Source organism: Coregonus lavaretus (genome assembly GCF_964263955.1).
Source record: "Coregonus lavaretus genome assembly, chromosome: 1".
Taxonomy (NCBI): domain Eukaryota; kingdom Metazoa; phylum Chordata; class Actinopteri; order Salmoniformes; family Salmonidae; genus Coregonus; species Coregonus lavaretus.
In genome coordinates, this window is record NC_139988.1 from 95004756 (window position 1) to 95021586 (window position 16831).

A 16831-nucleotide genomic window follows, 5' to 3' on the forward strand; every position below is an offset into this window, starting at 1 on the left:
TCTATAGTCTAGTCTCTATAGTCTAGTCTCTATAGTCTAGTCACTACAGTCTAGTCTCTATAGTCTAGTCAGTCACTACAGTCTAGTCTCTATAGTCTAGTCAGTCTCTACAGTCTAGTCTCTATAGTCTAGTCTCTATAGTCTAGTCACTACAGTCTAGTCAGTCACTACAGTCTAGTCTCTATAGTCTAGTCTCTACAGTCTAGTCTCTATAGTCTAGTCTCTATAGTCTAGTCAGTCACTACGGTCTAGTCTCTATAGTCTAGTCAGTCTCTATAGTCTAGTCTCTATAGTCTAGTCAGTCACTACAGTCTAGTCTCTATAGTCTAGTCTCTATAGTCTAGTCAGTCACTACAGTCTAGTCTCTATAGTCTAGTCAGTCACTACAGTCTAGTCTCTATAGTCTAGTCAGTCACTACAGTCTAGTCTCTATAGTCTAGTCTCTATAGTCTAGTCAGTCACTACAGTCTAGTCTCTATAGTCTAGTCTCTATAGTCTAGTCAGTCTCTATAGTCTAGTCTCTATAGTCTAGTCAGTCACTACAGTCTAGTCTCTATAGTCTAGTCTCTATAGTCTAGTCAGTCACTACAGTCTAGTCTCTATAGTCTAGTCAGTCACTACAGTCTAGTCTCTATAGTCTAGTCTCTATAGTCTAGTCAGTCACTACAGTCTAGTCTCTATAGTCTAGTCAGTCTCTACAGTCTAGTCTCTATAGTCTAGTCAGTCTCTACAGTCTAGTCTCTATAGTCTAGTCAGTCTCTACAGTCTAGTCTCTATAGTCTAGTCAGTCACTACAGTCTAGTCTCTATAGTCTAGTCAGTCACTACAGTCTAGTCTCTATAGTCTAGTCAGTCTCTACAGTCTAGTCTCTATAGTCTAGTCAGTCTCTATAGTCTAGTCAGTCTCTACAGTCTAGTCTCTATAGTCTAGTCAGTCTCTACAGTCTAGTCTCTATAGTCTAGTCAGTCACTACAGTCTAGTCTCTATAGTCTAGTCAGTCTCTACAGTCTAGTCTCTATAGTCTAGTCAGTCTCTATAGTCTAGTCAGTCTCTACAGTCTAGTCTCTATAGTCTAGTCAGTCTCTACAGTCTAGTCTCTATAGTCTAGTCAGTCACTACAGTCTAGTCTCTATAGTCTAGTCAGTCTCTACAGTCTAGTCTCTATAGTCTAGTCAGTCTCTATAGTCTAGTCAGTCTCTACAGTCTAGTCTCTATAGTCTAGTCTCTATAGTCTAGTCACTACAGTCTAGTCAGTCACTACAGTCTAGTCTCTATAGTCTAGTCTCTATAGTCTAGTCACTACAGTCTAGTCTCTATAGTCTAGTCAGTCACTACAGTCTAGTCTCTATAGTCTAGTCAGTCTCTACAGTCTAGTCTCTATAGTCTAGTCTCTATAGTCTAGTCATTACAGTCTAGTCTCTATAGTCTAGTCACTACAGTCTAGTCTCTATAGTCTAGTCTCTACAGTCTAGTCTCTATAGTCTAGTCAGTCTCTATAGTCTAGTCTCTATAGTCTAGTCATTCTCTACAGTCTAGTCTCTATAGTCTAGTCTCTATAGTCTAGTCTCTATAGTCTAGTCACTACAGTCTAGTCTCTATAGTCTAGTCTCTACAGTCTAGTCTCTATAGTCTAGTCTCTATAGTCTAGTCAGTCACTACGGTCTAGTCTCTATAGTCTAGTCAGTCTCTATAGTCTAGTCTCTATAGTCTAGTCAGTCACTACAGTCTAGTCTCTATAGTCTAGTCTCTATAGTCTAGTCAGTCACTACAGTCTAGTCTCTATAGTCTAGTCAGTCACTACAGTCTAGTCTCTATAGTCTAGTCAGTCACTACAGTCTAGTCTCTATAGTCTAGTCAGTCTCTACAGTCTAGTCTCTATAGTCTACTCAGTCTCTACAGTCTAGTATCTATAGTCTAGTCAGTCTCTACAGTCTAGTCTCTATAGTCTAGTCAGTCACTACAGTCTAGTCTCTACAGTCTAGTATCTATAGTCTAGTCAGTCTCTACAGTCTAGTCTCTATAGTCTAGTCAGTCTCTACAGTCTAGTCTCTATAGTCTAGTCAGTCACTACAGTCTAGTCTCTACAGTCTAGTCAGTCTCTACAGTCTAGTCTCTATAGTCTAGTCAGTCACTACAGTCTAGTCTCTATAGTCTAGTCAGTCTCTACAGTCTAGTCTCTATAGTCTAGTCAGTCTCTATAGTCTAGTCAGTCTCTACAGTCTAGTCTCTATAGTCTAGTCTCTATAGTCTAGTCAGTCTCTACAGTCTAGTCTCTATAGTCTAGTCAGTCACTACAGTCTAGTCTCTATAGTCTAGTCAGTCTCTACAGTCTAGTCTCTATAGTCTAGTCAGTCTCTATAGTCTAGTCAGTCTCTACAGTCTAGTCTCTATAGTCTAGTCAGTCTCTACAGTCTAGTCTCTATAGTCTAGTCAGTCACTACAGTCTAGTCTCTATAGTCTAGTCAGTCTCTACAGTCTAGTCTCTATAGTCTAGTCAGTCTCTATAGTCTAGTCAGTCTCTACAGTCTAGTCTCTATAGTCTAGTCAGTCTCTACAGTCTAGTCTCTATAGTCTAGTCAGTCTCTACAGTCTAGTCTCTATAGTCTAGTCAGTCACTACGGTCTAGTCTCTATAGTCTAGTCAGTCTCTACAGTCTAGTCTCTATAGTCTAGTCAGTCTCTACAGTCTAGTCTCTATAGTCTAGTCAGTCACTACGGTCTAGTCTCTATAGTCTAGTCAGTCTCTATAGTCTAGTCAGTCTCTACAGTCTAGTCTCTATAGTCTAGTCAGTCTCTACAGTCTAGTCTCTATAGTCTAGTCAGTCTCTATAGTCTAGTCTCTATAGTCTAGTCAGTCTCTATAGTCTAGTCTCTATAGTCTAGTCAGTCACTACGGTCTAGTCTCTATAGTCTAGTCAGTCTCTACAGTCTAGTCTCTATAGTCTAGTCAGTCACTACGGTCTAGTCTCTATAGTCTAGTCAGTCACTACAGTCTAGTCTCTATAGTCTAGTCAGTCTCTACTGTCTAGTCTCTATAGTCTAGTCAGTCTCTATAGTCTAGTCAGTCTCTACAGTCTAGTCTCTATAGTCTAGTCAGTCTCTACAGTCTAGTCTCTATAGTCTAGTCAGTCACTACGGTCTAGTCTCTATAGTCTAGTCAGTCTCTACAGTCTAGTCTCTATAGTCTAGTCAGTCACTACGGTCTAGTCTCTATAGTCTAGTCAGTCTCTACAGTCTAGTCTCTATAGTCTAGTCAGTCACTACGGTCTAGTCTCTATAGTCTAGTCAGTCTCTACAGTCTAGTCTCTATAGTCTAGTCAGTCTCTACAGTCTAGTCTCTATAGTCTAGTCAGTCTCTACAGTCTAGTCTCTATAGTCTAGTCAGTCTCTACGGTCTAGTCTCTATAGTCTAGTCAGTCTCTACAGTCTAGTCTCTATAGTCTAGTCAGTCTCTACAGTCTAGTCTCTATAGTCTAGTCAGTCACTACGGTCTAGTCTCTATAGTCTAGTCAGTCTCTACAGTCTAGTCTCTATAGTCTAGTCAGTCTCTACAGTCTAGTCTCTATAGTCTAGTCAGTCTCTACAGTCTAGTCTCTATAGTCTAGTCAGTCTCTACAGTCTAGTCTCTATAGTCTAGTCAGTCTCTACAGTCTAGTCTCTATAGTCTAGTCAGTCTCTACAGTTTAGTCTCTATAGTCTAGTCAGTCACTACGGTCTAGTCTCTATAGTCTAGTCAGTCTCTACAGTCTAGTCTCTATAGTCTAGTCAGTCTCTACAGTCTAGTCTCTATAGTCTAGTCAGTCTCTACAGTCTAGTCTCTATAGTCTAGTCAGTCTCTACAGTCTAGTCTCTATAGTCTAGTCAGTCTCTACAGTCTAGTCTCTATAGTCTAGTCAGTCTCTACAGTCTAGTCTCTATAGTCTAGTCAGTCTCTACAGTCTAGTCTCTATAGTCTAGTCAGTCTCTACAGTCTAGTCTCTATAGTCTAGTCAGTCTCTACAGTCTAGTCTCTATAGTCTAGTCAGTCTCTACAGTCTAGTCTCTATAGTCTAGTCAGTCTCTACAGTCTAGTCTCTATAGTCTAGTCAGTCTCTACGGTCTAGTCTCTATAGTCTAGTCAGTCTCTACAGTCTAGTCTCTATAGTCTAGTCAGTCTCTACAGTCTAGTCTCTATAGTCTAGTCAGTCTCTACAGTCTAGTCTCTATAGTCTAGTCAGTCACTACAGTCTAGTCTCTATAGTCTAGTCAGTCACTACAGTCTAGTCTCTATAGTCTAGTCAGTCACTACAGTCTAGTCTCTATAGTCTAGTCAGTCACTACAGTCTAGTCTCTATAGTCTAGTCTCTATAGTCAGTCACTATAGTCAGTCACTATTTAACCACTACCCAGGACGGGGCACAGATACATGGAAGGCTGACTGAGATTTGGACAAATTACGTTTGTCTACTTCACCAGAGTCAGATGAACTTGTGGATACCATGTTTATGTCTCTGTATGAAGGTAGAAACATAAAACCAATGCTAACTAGCGTTAGCACAGTAACTGGAAGTCTACCGATAGGGTAGCGTATGGATGCTGTATCGCAGTATCCCTTTTAGATGGAGGAAATGAGTCCTGTAGAGGAATGGAAGGATTCTCCGCGTTGGTTGGCCCAGGTCAGGATCTAATCGGTTTATCCCTAGCTGTAACCAGCCTGGTGGAAACCGTACATTAAGATACTTAAATGTTAACCTGCCAGCTGCCCGGTGCGTTCTCCCTCCTGATAGGTTGTGGTGCCAGGTAGGGTAAATACTAGACTGGTTAGGGTTAGGGCCTGTCTCTTCCTCCTGATAGTGTTGTGGTGCCAGGTAGGGTAAATACTAGACTGGTTAGGGTTAGGGCCTGTCTCTTCCTCCTGATAGTATTGTGGTGCCAGGTAGGGTAAATACTAGACTGGTTAGGGTTAGGGCCTGTCTGTTCCTCCTGATAGTGTTGTGGTGCCAGGTAGGGTAAATACTAGACTGGTTAGGGTTAGGGCCTGTCTCTTCCTCCTGATAGTGTTGTGGTGCCAGGTAGGGTAAATACTAGACTGGTTAGGGTTAGGGTTAGGGCCTGTCTCTTCCTCCTGATAGTGTTGTGGTGCCAGGTAGGGTAAATACTAGACTGGTTAGGGTTAGGGCCTGTCTCTTCCTCCTGATAGTGTTGTGGTGCCAGGTAGGGTAAATACTAGACTGGTTAGGGTTAGGGCCTGTCTCTTCCTCCTGATAGTGTTGTGGTGCCAGGTAGGGTAAATACTAGACTGGTTAGGGTTAGGGCCTGTCTCTTCCTCCTGATAGTGTTGTGGTGCCAGGTAGGGTAAATACTAGACTGGTTAGGGTTAGGGCCTGTCTCTTCCTCCTGATAGTGTTGTGGTGCCAGGTAGGGTAAATACTAGACTGGTTAGGGTTAGGGCCTGTCTCTTCCTCCTGATAGTGTTGTGGTGCCAGGTAGGGTAAATACTAGACTGGTTAGGGTTAGGGCCTGTCTGTTCCTCCTGATAGTGTTGTGGTGCCAGGTAGGGTAAATACTAGACTGGTTAGGGTTAGGGTTAGGGCCTGTCTCGTCCTCCTGATAGTGTTGTGGTGCCAGGTAGGGTAAATACTAGACTGGTTAGGGTTAGGGTTAGGGCCTGTCTCTTCCTCCTGATAGTGTTGTGGTGCCAGGTAGGGTAAATACTAGACTGGTTAGGGTTAGGGTTAGGGCCTGTCTCGTCCTCCTGATAGTGTTGTGGTGCCAGGTAGGGTAAATACTAGACTGGTTAGGGTTAGGGTTAGGGCCTGTCTCTTCCTCCTGATAGTGTTGTGGTGCCAGGTAGGGTAAATACTAGACTGGTTAGGGTTAGGGTTAGGGCCTGTCTCGTCCTCCTGATAGTGTTGTGGTGCCAGGTAGGGTAAATACTAGACTGGTTAGGGTTAGGGCCTGTCTCTTCCTCCTGATAGTGTTGTGGTGCCAGGTAGGGTAAATACTAGACTGGTTAGGGTTAGGGCCTGTCTCTTCCTCCTGATAGTGTTGTGGTGCCAGGTAGGGTAAATACTAGACTGGTTAGGGTTAGGGCCTGTCTCTTCCTCCTGATAGTGTTGTGGTGCCAGGTAGGGTAAATACTAGACTGGTTAGGGTTAGGGCCTGTCTCTTCCTCCTGATAGTATTGTGGTGCCAGGTAGGGTAAATACTAGACTGGTTAGGGTTAGGGCCTGTCTGTTCCTCCTGATAGTGTTGTGGTGCCAGGTAGGGTAAATACTAGACTGGTTAGGGTTAGGGCCTGTCTCTTCCTCCTGATAGTGTTGTGGTGCCAGGTAGGGTAAATACTAGACTGGTTAGGGTTAGGGCCTGTCTCTTCCTCCTGATAGTGTTGTGGTGCCAGGTAGGGTAAATACTAGACTGGTTAGGGTTAGGGCCTGTCTCTTCCTCCTGATAGTGTTGTGGTGCCAGGTAGGGTAAATACTAGACTGGTTAGGGTTAGGGCCTGTCTCTTCCTCCTGATAGTGTTGTGGTGCCAGGTAGGGTAAATACTAGACTGGTTAGGGTTAGGGCCTGTCTGTTCCTCCTGATAGTGTTGTGGTGCCAGGTAGGGTAAATACTAGACTGGTTAGGGTTAGGGTTAGGGCCTGTCTCGTCCTCCTGATAGTGTTGTGGTGCCAGGTAGGGTAAATACTAGACTGGTTAGGGTTAGGGTTAGGGCCTGTCTCTTCCTCCTGATAGTGTTGTGGTGCCAGGTAGGGTAAATACTAGACTGGTTAGGGTTAGGGTTAGGGCCTGTCTCGTCCTACTGATAGTGTTGTGGTGCCAGGTAGGGTAAATACTAGACTGGTTAGGGTTAGGGCCTGTCTCTTCCTCCTGATAGTGTTGTGGTGCCAGGTAGGGTAAATACTAGACTGGTTAGGGTTAGGGCCTGTCTCTTCCTCCTGATAGTGTTGTGGTGCCAGGTAGGGTAAATACTAGACTGGTTAGGGTTAGGGCCTGTCTCTTCCTCCTGATAGTGTTGTGGTGCCAGGTAGGGTAAATACTAGACTGGTTAGGGTTAGGGCCTGTCTCTTCCTCCTGATAGGTTGTGGTGCCAGGTAGGGTAAATACTAGACTGGTTAGGGTTAGGGCCTGTCTCGTCCTCCTGATAGTGTTGTGGTGCCAGGTAGGGTAAATACTAGACTGGTTAGGGTTAGGGCCTGTCTGTTCCTCCTGATAGTGTTGTGGTGCCAGGTAGGGTAAATACTAGACTGGTTAGGGTTAGGGCCTGTCTCTTCCTCCTGATAGTGTTGTGGTGCCAGGTAGGGTAAATACTAGACTGGTTAGGGTTAGGGTTAGGGCCTGTCTCTTCCTCCTGATAGTATTGTGGTGCCAGGTAGGGTAAATACTAGACTGGTTAGGGTTAGGGCCTGTCTCTTCCTCCTGATAGTGTTGTGGTGCCAGGTAGGGTAAATACTAGACTGGTTAGGGTTAGGGCCTGTCTCTTCCTCCTGATAGTGTTGTGGTGCCAGGTAGGGTAAATACTAGACTGGTTAGGGTTAGGGCCTGTCTCTTCCTCCTGATAGTGTTGTGGTGCCAGGTAGGGTAAATACTAGACTGGTTAGGGTTAGGGCCTGTCTCTTCCTCCTGATAGTGTTGTGGTGCCAGGTAGGGTAAATACTAGACTGGTTAGGGTTAGGGCCTGTCTCTTCCTCCTGATAGTGTTGTGGTGCCAGGTAGGGTAAATACTAGACTGGTTAGGGTTAGGGCCTGTCTGTTCCTCCTTTATGAAGACAAGCTCTGGTGATGATCTCTCCCTTGCCTGAACAAGCACTGGGAGTCTGTTATCCGCTGTATCCTCAGTCTAGGAGGAATGTGATGTGAAACCGCTTCCTGCTTCATCCTCTGTCCACTTCCTGTTAAGCTGTGGCCCTTCAGAATCAAAACACTACTTCCTGTTGGTCCTTTAGAACCGTCTGGTCAGAGGAACTCATCATGCTACAATATGACTTCCTGTCAGACGCTTATCAGGAGCAACAGATACAGGCCCTAACGCGAACCTAGTTGCACCGTGTTTCCCTAACCCTAACTCACTCTCTTCCCCTCTCTCTCCCTCCCCTCTCTCTCTCCCTCCCCTCTCTCTCTCCCTCCCCCCTCTCTCTCCCTCCCCTCTCTCTCCCTCCCCTCTCTCTCCCTCCCCTCTCTCTCTCCCTCCCCTCTCTCTCCCTCCCCTCTCTCTCTCCCTCCCCTCTCTCTCTTCCCCTCTCTCTCCCTCCCCTCTCTCTCCCTCTCAGGTGTTTAGCCTAGCGTAACCCTAAGAACTAACGTTCTGCCCAGTTTCCCATCTGTGTTGTTAGGATCAGAGCATTCAGAGCTCCATTGGAGGACTACATGCCCTGCTAGATAAATAAGGAGAAGCCTCTGTTGCTTATCATCAGTCGGCCTACCTACCTGCTCTCTCTGTGTGAGTGATGGCATGGCAACAGCAGCTCCTGATTGGCTGGGACTAATGAGGGCTGCTGCTATGGACTTAGAGGACTCTGCAGTAGCTACAGACAAGTCAAACTCAGCAGCCTTCCTGGATACAGTAGAGGGTCCCTCTGAGTACGCTGTATGGTTCTACCACAGTCCCCCTGAGTACGCTGTATGGTTCTACCACAGTCCTCCTGACTACCCTGTATGGTTCTACCACAGTCCTCCTGACTACCCTGTATGGTTCTACCACAGTCCTCCTGACTACCCTGTATGGTTCTACCACAGTCCTCCTGACTACCCTGTATGGTTCTACCACAGTCCTCCTGACTACCCTGTATGGTTCTACCACAGTCCTCCTGACTACCCTGTATGGTTCTACCACAGTCCTCCTGACTACCCTGTATGGTTCTACCACAGTCCTCCTGACTACCCTGTATGGTTCTACCACAGTCCTCCTGACTACCCTGTATGGTTCTACCACAGTCCTCCTGACTACCCTGTATGGTTCTACCACAGTCCTCCTGACTACCCTGTATGGTTCTACCACAGTCCTCCTGACTACCCTGTATGGTTCTACCACAGTCCTCCTGACTACCCTGTATGGTTCTACCACAGTCCTCCTGACTACCCTGTATGGTTCTACCACAGTCCTCCTGACTACCCTGTATGGTTCTACCACAGTCCTCCTGACTACCCTGTATGGTTCTACCACAGTCCTCCTGACTACCCTGTATGGTTCTACCACAGTCCTCCTGACTACCCTGTATGGTTCTACCACAGTCCTCCTGACTACCCTGTATGGTTCTACCACAGTCCCCCTGAGTACGCTGTATGGTTCTACCACAGTCCCCCCTGCTCCCTAACCCTAACCCTTTCTATCCAGAGAGAGGGGACTGTCTTGCTCTCCACTTCACCTCCAATCTCATTGTGTTTGAAAATCGCTGTAAGCTGCTGGGGGAGGTTGGTGGGGTGGTCAGGGTCGGGGTTAGGGGACCTGCCAAGGGGGAGGGGGAGGGGTAGTAGTTAGGGAGGGTAGAGGGGTGCGTAATGAGTTCCCCAGCTGGCCCCCTGGGACCTCTGGGCTCGTGCTCCGTTCCTCTCCTGGCCGCTTTAAATCCACAAGCTGTTTATTTAGTCAAGATTAGGAACGTAAAACCTTACAACATCCTGGGAACGCGGAGAGAGATGGAGAATGATGGAGTAAGTCATGGAAATGGATGGAGAGAGAAAGGAGGAGATGAGAAAACAGAAGGAAGAGGAATAGTGTAATTCACATTCTACAGGATGTCATTCATCAGATGGATGTTATTGTAATTAAGTGATATAACTGTTTTCCTCTTATTCAAGCAATATTGGCTTTCTCATCCACACACCTACTTGAGTTTAGCCAAAGCAGACTGTACAAGGCTCAGCTATTCCCTTGCCTTAGCTGCTACAGATAACTACTGTATACCCGATTCAACTATAACTGATTCAACTATAACTGATGCAACTATAACTGATGCAACTATAACTGATTCAACTATAACTGATTCAACTATAGCTGATTCAACTATAACTGATTCAACTATAACTGATGCAACTATAACTGATGCAACTATAACTGATTCAACTATAACTGATTCAACTATAGCTGATTCAACTATAACTGATTAAACTATATCTGATTCAACTGATAGCTGATTCAACTATACTTGATTAAACTATAACTGATTCAACTATACCTGATTCAACTATAGCTGATTCAACTATAACTGATTCAACTATAACTGATTCAACTATACCTACAGACAACTATACCTGATTCAACTATACCTACAGTCAACTATACCTGATTCAACTATACCTACAGACTATACCTGATTAAACTATACCTGATTAAACTATAACTGATTCAACTATACCTGATTCAACTATACCTACAGACTATACCTGATTAAACTATAACTGATTCAACTATACCTGATTCAACTATACCTACAGACAACTATACTTGATTCAACTATACCTACAGACAACTATACCTGATTCAACTATACCTGATTCAACTATACCTGATTCAACTATAGCTGATTCAACTATAACTGATTCAACTATACCTGATTCAACTATACCTGATTCAACTATACCTGATTCAACTATACCTGATTCAACTATACCTGATTCAACTATACCTGATTCAACTATACCTGATTCAACTATATCTACAGACAACTATACCTGATTCAACTATACCTGATTCAACTATACCTGATTCAACTATATCTACAGACAACTATACCTGATTCAACTATACAGTGGGGGAAAAAAAGTATTTAGTCAGCCACCAATTGTGCAAGTTCTCCCACTTAAAAAGATGAGAGAGGCCTGTAATTTTCATCATAGGTACACGTCAACTATGACAGACAAATTGAGAAAAAAAATCCAGAAAATCACATTGTAGGATTTTTAATGAATTTATTTGCAAATTATGGTGGAAAATAAGTATTTGGTCAATAACAAAAGTTTCTCAATACTTTGTTATATACCCTTTGTTGGCAATGACACAGGTCAAACGTTTTCTGTAAGTCTTCACAAGGTTTTCACACACTGTTGCTGGTATTTTGGCCCATTCCTCCATGCAGATCTCCTCTAGAGCAGTGATGTTTTGGGGCTGTCGCTGGGCAACACAGACTTTCAACTCCCTCCAAAGATTTTCTATGGGGTTGAGATCTGGAGACTGGCTAGGCCACTCCAGGACCTTGAAATGCTTCTTACGAAGCCACTCCTTCGTTGCCCGGGCAGTGTGTTTGGGATCATTGTCATGCTGAAAGACCCAGCCACGTTTCATCTTCAATGCCCTTGCTGATGGAAGGAGGTTTTCACTCAAAATCTCACGATACATTGCCCCATTCATTCTTTCCTTTACACGGATCAGTCGTCCTGGTCCCTTTGCAGAAAAACAGCCCCAAAGCATGATGTTTCCACCCCCATGCTTCACAGTAGGTATGGTGTTCTCTGGATGCAACTCATCATTCTTTGTCCTCCAAACACAACGAGTTTAGTTTTTACCAAAAAGTTATATTTTGGTTTCATCTGACCATATGATATTCTCCCAATCCTCTTCTGGATCATCCAAATGCACTCTAGCAAACTTCAGACGGGCCTGGACATGTACTGGCTTAAGCAGTGGGACACGTCTGGCACTGCAGGATTTGAGTCTCTGGCGGCGTAGTGTGTTACTGATGGTAGGCTTTGTTACTTTGGTCCCAGCTCTCTGCAGGTCATTCACTAGGTCCCCCTGTGTGGTTCTGGGATTTTTGCTCACCGTTCTTGTGATCATTTTGACCCCACGGGGTGAGATCTTGCGTGGAGCCCCAGATCGAGGGAGATTATCAGTGGTCTTGTATGTCTTCCATTTCCTAATAATTGCTCCCACAGTTGATTTCTTCAAACCAAGCTGCTTACCTATTGCAGATTCAGTCTTCCCAGCCTGGTGCAGGTCTACAATTTTGTTTCTGGTGTCCTTTGACAGCTCTTTGGTCTTGGCCATAGTGGAGTTTGGAGTGTGACTGTTTGAGGTTGTGGACAGGTGTCTTTTATACTGATAACAAGTTCAAACAGGTGCCATTAATACCGGTAACAAGTGGAGGACAGAGGAGCCTCTTAAAGAAGAAGTTACAGGTCTGTGAGAGCCAGACATCTTGCTTGTTTGTAGGTGACCAAATACTTATTTTCCACCATAATTTGCAAATAAATTCATTAAAAATCCTACAATGTGGTTTCTGGGAAAAAAAATCTAAATTTGTCTGTCATAGTTGACGTGTACCTATGATGAAAATTACAGGCCTCTCTCATCTTTTTAAGTGGGAGAACTTGCACAATTGGTGGCTGACTAAATACTTTTTTCCCCCACTGTATACCTACAGACTATACCTGATTCAACTATACCTACAGACAACTATACCTGATTCAACTATACCTACAGACTATATCTGATTCAACTATACCTACAGACAACTATACCTGATTCAACTATACCTGATTCAACTATACCTACAGACTATATCTGATTCAACTATACCTGATTCAACTATACCTGATTCAACTATATCTGATTCAACTATACCTGATTCAACTATACCTGATTCAACTATACCTGATTCAACTATAACTGATTCAACTATACCTGATTCAACTATACCTGATTCAACTATACCTACAGACTATATCTGATTCAACTATAGCTCATTCAACTATACCTGATTCAACTATACTTGATTCAACTATACCTACAGACTATACCTGATTCAACTATAACTGATTCAACTATACCTGATTCAACTATACCTGATTCAACTATAGCTGATTCAACTATTGCTGATTCAACTATACCTGATTCAATTATAACTGATTTAACTATACCTGATTCAACTATACCTACAGACAACTATACCTGATTCAACTATACCTGATTCAACTATATCTGATTCAACTATACCTGATTCAACTATAGCTGATTCAACTATACCTGATTCAACTATACCTGATTCAACTATACTTGATTCAACTATACCTGATTCAACTATACCTTTTTTATTTTATTTTATTTCACCTTTATTTAACCAGGTAAGCCAGTTGAGAACAGGTTCTCATTTACAACTGCGACCTGGCCAAGATAAAGCATAGTAGTGCAATAAAAAAACAACCTGATTCAACTATACCTGATTCAACTATAGCTGATTCAACTATACCTGATTCAACTATACCTGATTCAACTATACCTGATTCAACTATAGCTGATTCAACTATATCTGATTCAACTATAGCTGATTCAACTATACCTGATTCAACTATACCTGATTCAACTATACCTGATTCAACTATAGCTGATTCAACTATAACTGATTCAACTATAACTGATTCAACTATAGCTGATTCAACTATAACTGATTCAACTATACCTGATTCAACTATATCTACAGACAACTATACCTGATTCGACTATCACTCATTCGACTATCGCTAATTCAACAATAGCTCATTAGACTATTGCTGATTTAAGTGATGGCTGCAGTGTTGGTGGTGTGTGAGAGGCTAATGGATGTGGTAGGTGGTGTGTGATAGGCTAATGGATGTGGTAGGTGGTGTGTGATAGGCTAATGGATGTGGTAGGTGGTGTGTGATAGGCTAATGGATGTGGTTGGTAGTGTGTGATAGGCTAATGGATGTGGTAGGTGGTGTGATAGGCTAATGGATGTGGTAGGTGGTGTGTGATAGGCTAATGGATGTGGTTGGTGGTGTGTGATAGGCTAATGGATGTGGTAGGTGGTGTGTGATAGGCTAATGGATGTGGTTGGTGGTGTGTGATAGGCTAATGGATGTGGTAGGTGGTGTGTGATAGGCTAATGGATGTGGTTGGTGGTGTGAGATAGGCTAATGGATGTGGTAGGTGGTGTGATAGGCTAATGGATGTGGTTGGTGGTGTGTGATAGGCTAATGGATGTGGTAGGTGGTGTGAGATAGGCTAATGGATGTGGTTGGTGGTGTGAGATAGGCTAATGGATGTGGTTGGTGGTGTGTGATAGGCTAATGGATGTGGTAGGTGGTGTGATAGGCTAATGGATGTGGTTGGTGGTGTGTGATAGGCTAATGGATGTGGTAGATGGTGTGATAGGCTAATGGATGTGGTTGGTGGTGTGTGATAGGCTAATGGATGTGGTTGGTGGTGTGTGATAGGCTAATGGATGTGGTTGGTGGTGTGTGTTGTCTTGGTCTTCTGTGGCGCACCAGTGTGTCCCAGCAGACAGCAGGACATGTCAGGTGTGTAGTACTAGTACTAGTCCTGGGGCAGACTCCCTGAGGCAGGGCAGGAAACAGATGTGTTGTGAGCCTGGGGCCTGGAGGCGAGATGCTGCAGAGGGCTTTAAGGGGGGGGGGATACTATCAGTACTATCGTCTGACCACCTCTCTCCGCTCTCCTTCCTGTGGGCCTAATGAGAGCTGCTCTCATCTTCTGATAACAACCCCAAAACACAGGATGCAGGTCCTTCTGATCAGCATGTAACCGAGGTCTATGTGTGACCGGCTGGCTCCCTGTCTGGGCCTTGTTCTTGAGATCTTGAATTTGTACCTGGGTGATAAAAGCCTACTGGGTTTACTATCTGGTCTGGGGCTGACGGGGCTCTGGCCACACCTGGGTGATAAAACTGTTAAAACATCAAGACAGGAGGAGGAGGCTCCCTACTGAGGTTCTGTGGTCAATATGGATACATACTCCATGCCCCAGTCTCAATCCCAGCATGGCTCAGTCATGGTACCAGATATGGATTGGGATTGGTTTGAGGGGGAACACTATCTCCAGTGTGATGATACCTCTATGGCCCTGTACGGTCTGATGTCATGACCTCTCAGTGAACTAACATGTACTCTCCTCCACAGCCCGTGTCCAGAGCAGGGGATGGGAGATGAGTTCAACCTCATGGATCATTCAGACCTCTACATACTAGACTTCAGTAAGTGGCTCTTTACACACACACCCTGTTCCTCCCACGGCCCCTACTAAGCCATGTCCGGTTGGCAGAGGGTCAGTCTCATTGTCACAGCGAGGGACAGTGTGGACTGGCAGTGCCCGTTCTCTGTCCCCCTCCACGCAGCAGCTTCCTGGGCACACGTGAGCCATCCTGTCCCTGTCTCTGTGCCAGTTGCATGCCAACCCCCGAGCCTGTCCTCTGTGTGTGTGTCCATGATACCAGTAAGGGCACAAGCTGAAGGGAAGTGGGTTTCTCCTCACGGGGTGGGGGTTATGGGGGACTTTATTAGAGTGAATAAGCCTGGTTATAGTAAACATCAGACTACTGGTTATAGTTAACACACTGGATCATTCAGACTACTGGTTATAGTTAACACACTGGATCATTCAGACTACTGGTTATAGTTAACACACTGGATCATTCAGACTACTGGTTATAGTTAACACACTGGATCATTCAGACTACTGGTTATAGTTAACACACTGGATCATTCAGACTACTGGTTATAGTTAACACACTGGATCATTCAGACTACTGGTTATAGTTAACACACTGGATCATTCAGACTACTGGTTATAGTTAACACACTGGATCATTCAGACTACTGGTTATAGTTAACACACTGGATCATTCAGACTACTGGTTATAGTTAACACACTGGATCATTCAGACTACTGGTTATAGTTAACACACTGGATCATTCAGACTACTGGTTATAGTTAACACACTGGATCATTCAGACTACTGGTTATAGTTAATACACTGGATCATTCAGACTACTGGTTATAGTTAACACACTGGATCATTCAGACTACTGGTTATAGTTAACATCAGACTACTGGTTATAGTAAACACCTGTCATATCTGTTGTCTCTGTGTGTTTCAGTCATTTGAGTGTGTGCTAAAGTTGATTTGTATCACTTATTTAACAATCTGAATCAATCTGATATTGTATATACTAATGGTCAAAAGTTATAGAAAACCTACTCATTCCTGGGTTTTTCTTTATTTTTACTATTTTATACATTATAGAATAATAGTGAAGACATCAAAACTATGAAATAACACATGGAATCATGTAGTAATAAAAAAAAAACTTGTTAAACAAATCAAAATATATTTGAGATTCTTCAAATAGCCACCCTTTGCCTTGATGACAGCTTTGCACACTCTTGGCATTCTCTCAACCAGCTTCATGAGGTAGTCACCTGGAATGCATTTCAATTAACAGGTGTGCCTTGTTTAAAAGTTAATTTGTGGAATTTCTTTCCTTCTTAATGTGTTTGAGCCAATCAGTTGTGTTGTGACAAGGTAGGGGGGGTATACAGAAGGTAGCCCTATTTGGTAAAAGACCAAGTCCATATTATGGCAAGAACAGCTCAAATAAGCAAAGACAAACAACAGTCAATCATTACTTTAAGACATGAAGGTCAGTCAATACAGAACATTTCAAGCGCTATGATGAAACTGGCTCTCATGAGGACCGCCACAGGAATGGAAGACCCAGAGTTACCTCTGCTGCAGAGGATAAGTTCATTAGAGTTACCAGCCTCAGAAATTGCAGCCCAAATAAATGCTTCACAGAGTTCAAGTAACAGACACATCTCAACATCAACTGTTCAGAGGAGACTGTGTGAATCAGGCCTTCATGGTCGAATTGCTGCAAAGAAACCACTACTAAAGGACACCAATAATAAGAAGAGACTTTCTTGGGCCAAGAAACACGAGCAATTGACATTAGACCGGTGGAAATGTGTCATTTTGGTCTGGAGTCCAAATTGGAGATTGTTGGTTCCAACCGGTGTCTTTGTGAGACGCGGTGTGGGTGAACGGATGATCTCCGCGTGTGTATTTCCCACCGTAAAGCATGGAGGAGGTGTTGTTATG

General features: G+C 43.8%; 1 protein-coding gene across 1 annotated transcript in view; it reads left to right on the forward strand.

Moving 5' to 3' along the window:
- Window positions 1–16831, forward strand: part of LOC311112730 (kelch domain-containing protein 3-like) — a 124671-nt gene that overhangs the window by 91280 nt on the left and 16560 nt on the right. The window contains exon 9 of the mRNA XM_084155858.1: window positions 14853–14926. Coding sequence (XP_084011984.1) covers window positions 14853–14926 — 74 coding nt within the window. The remainder of the gene's footprint in view (window positions 1–14852; window positions 14927–16831) is intronic.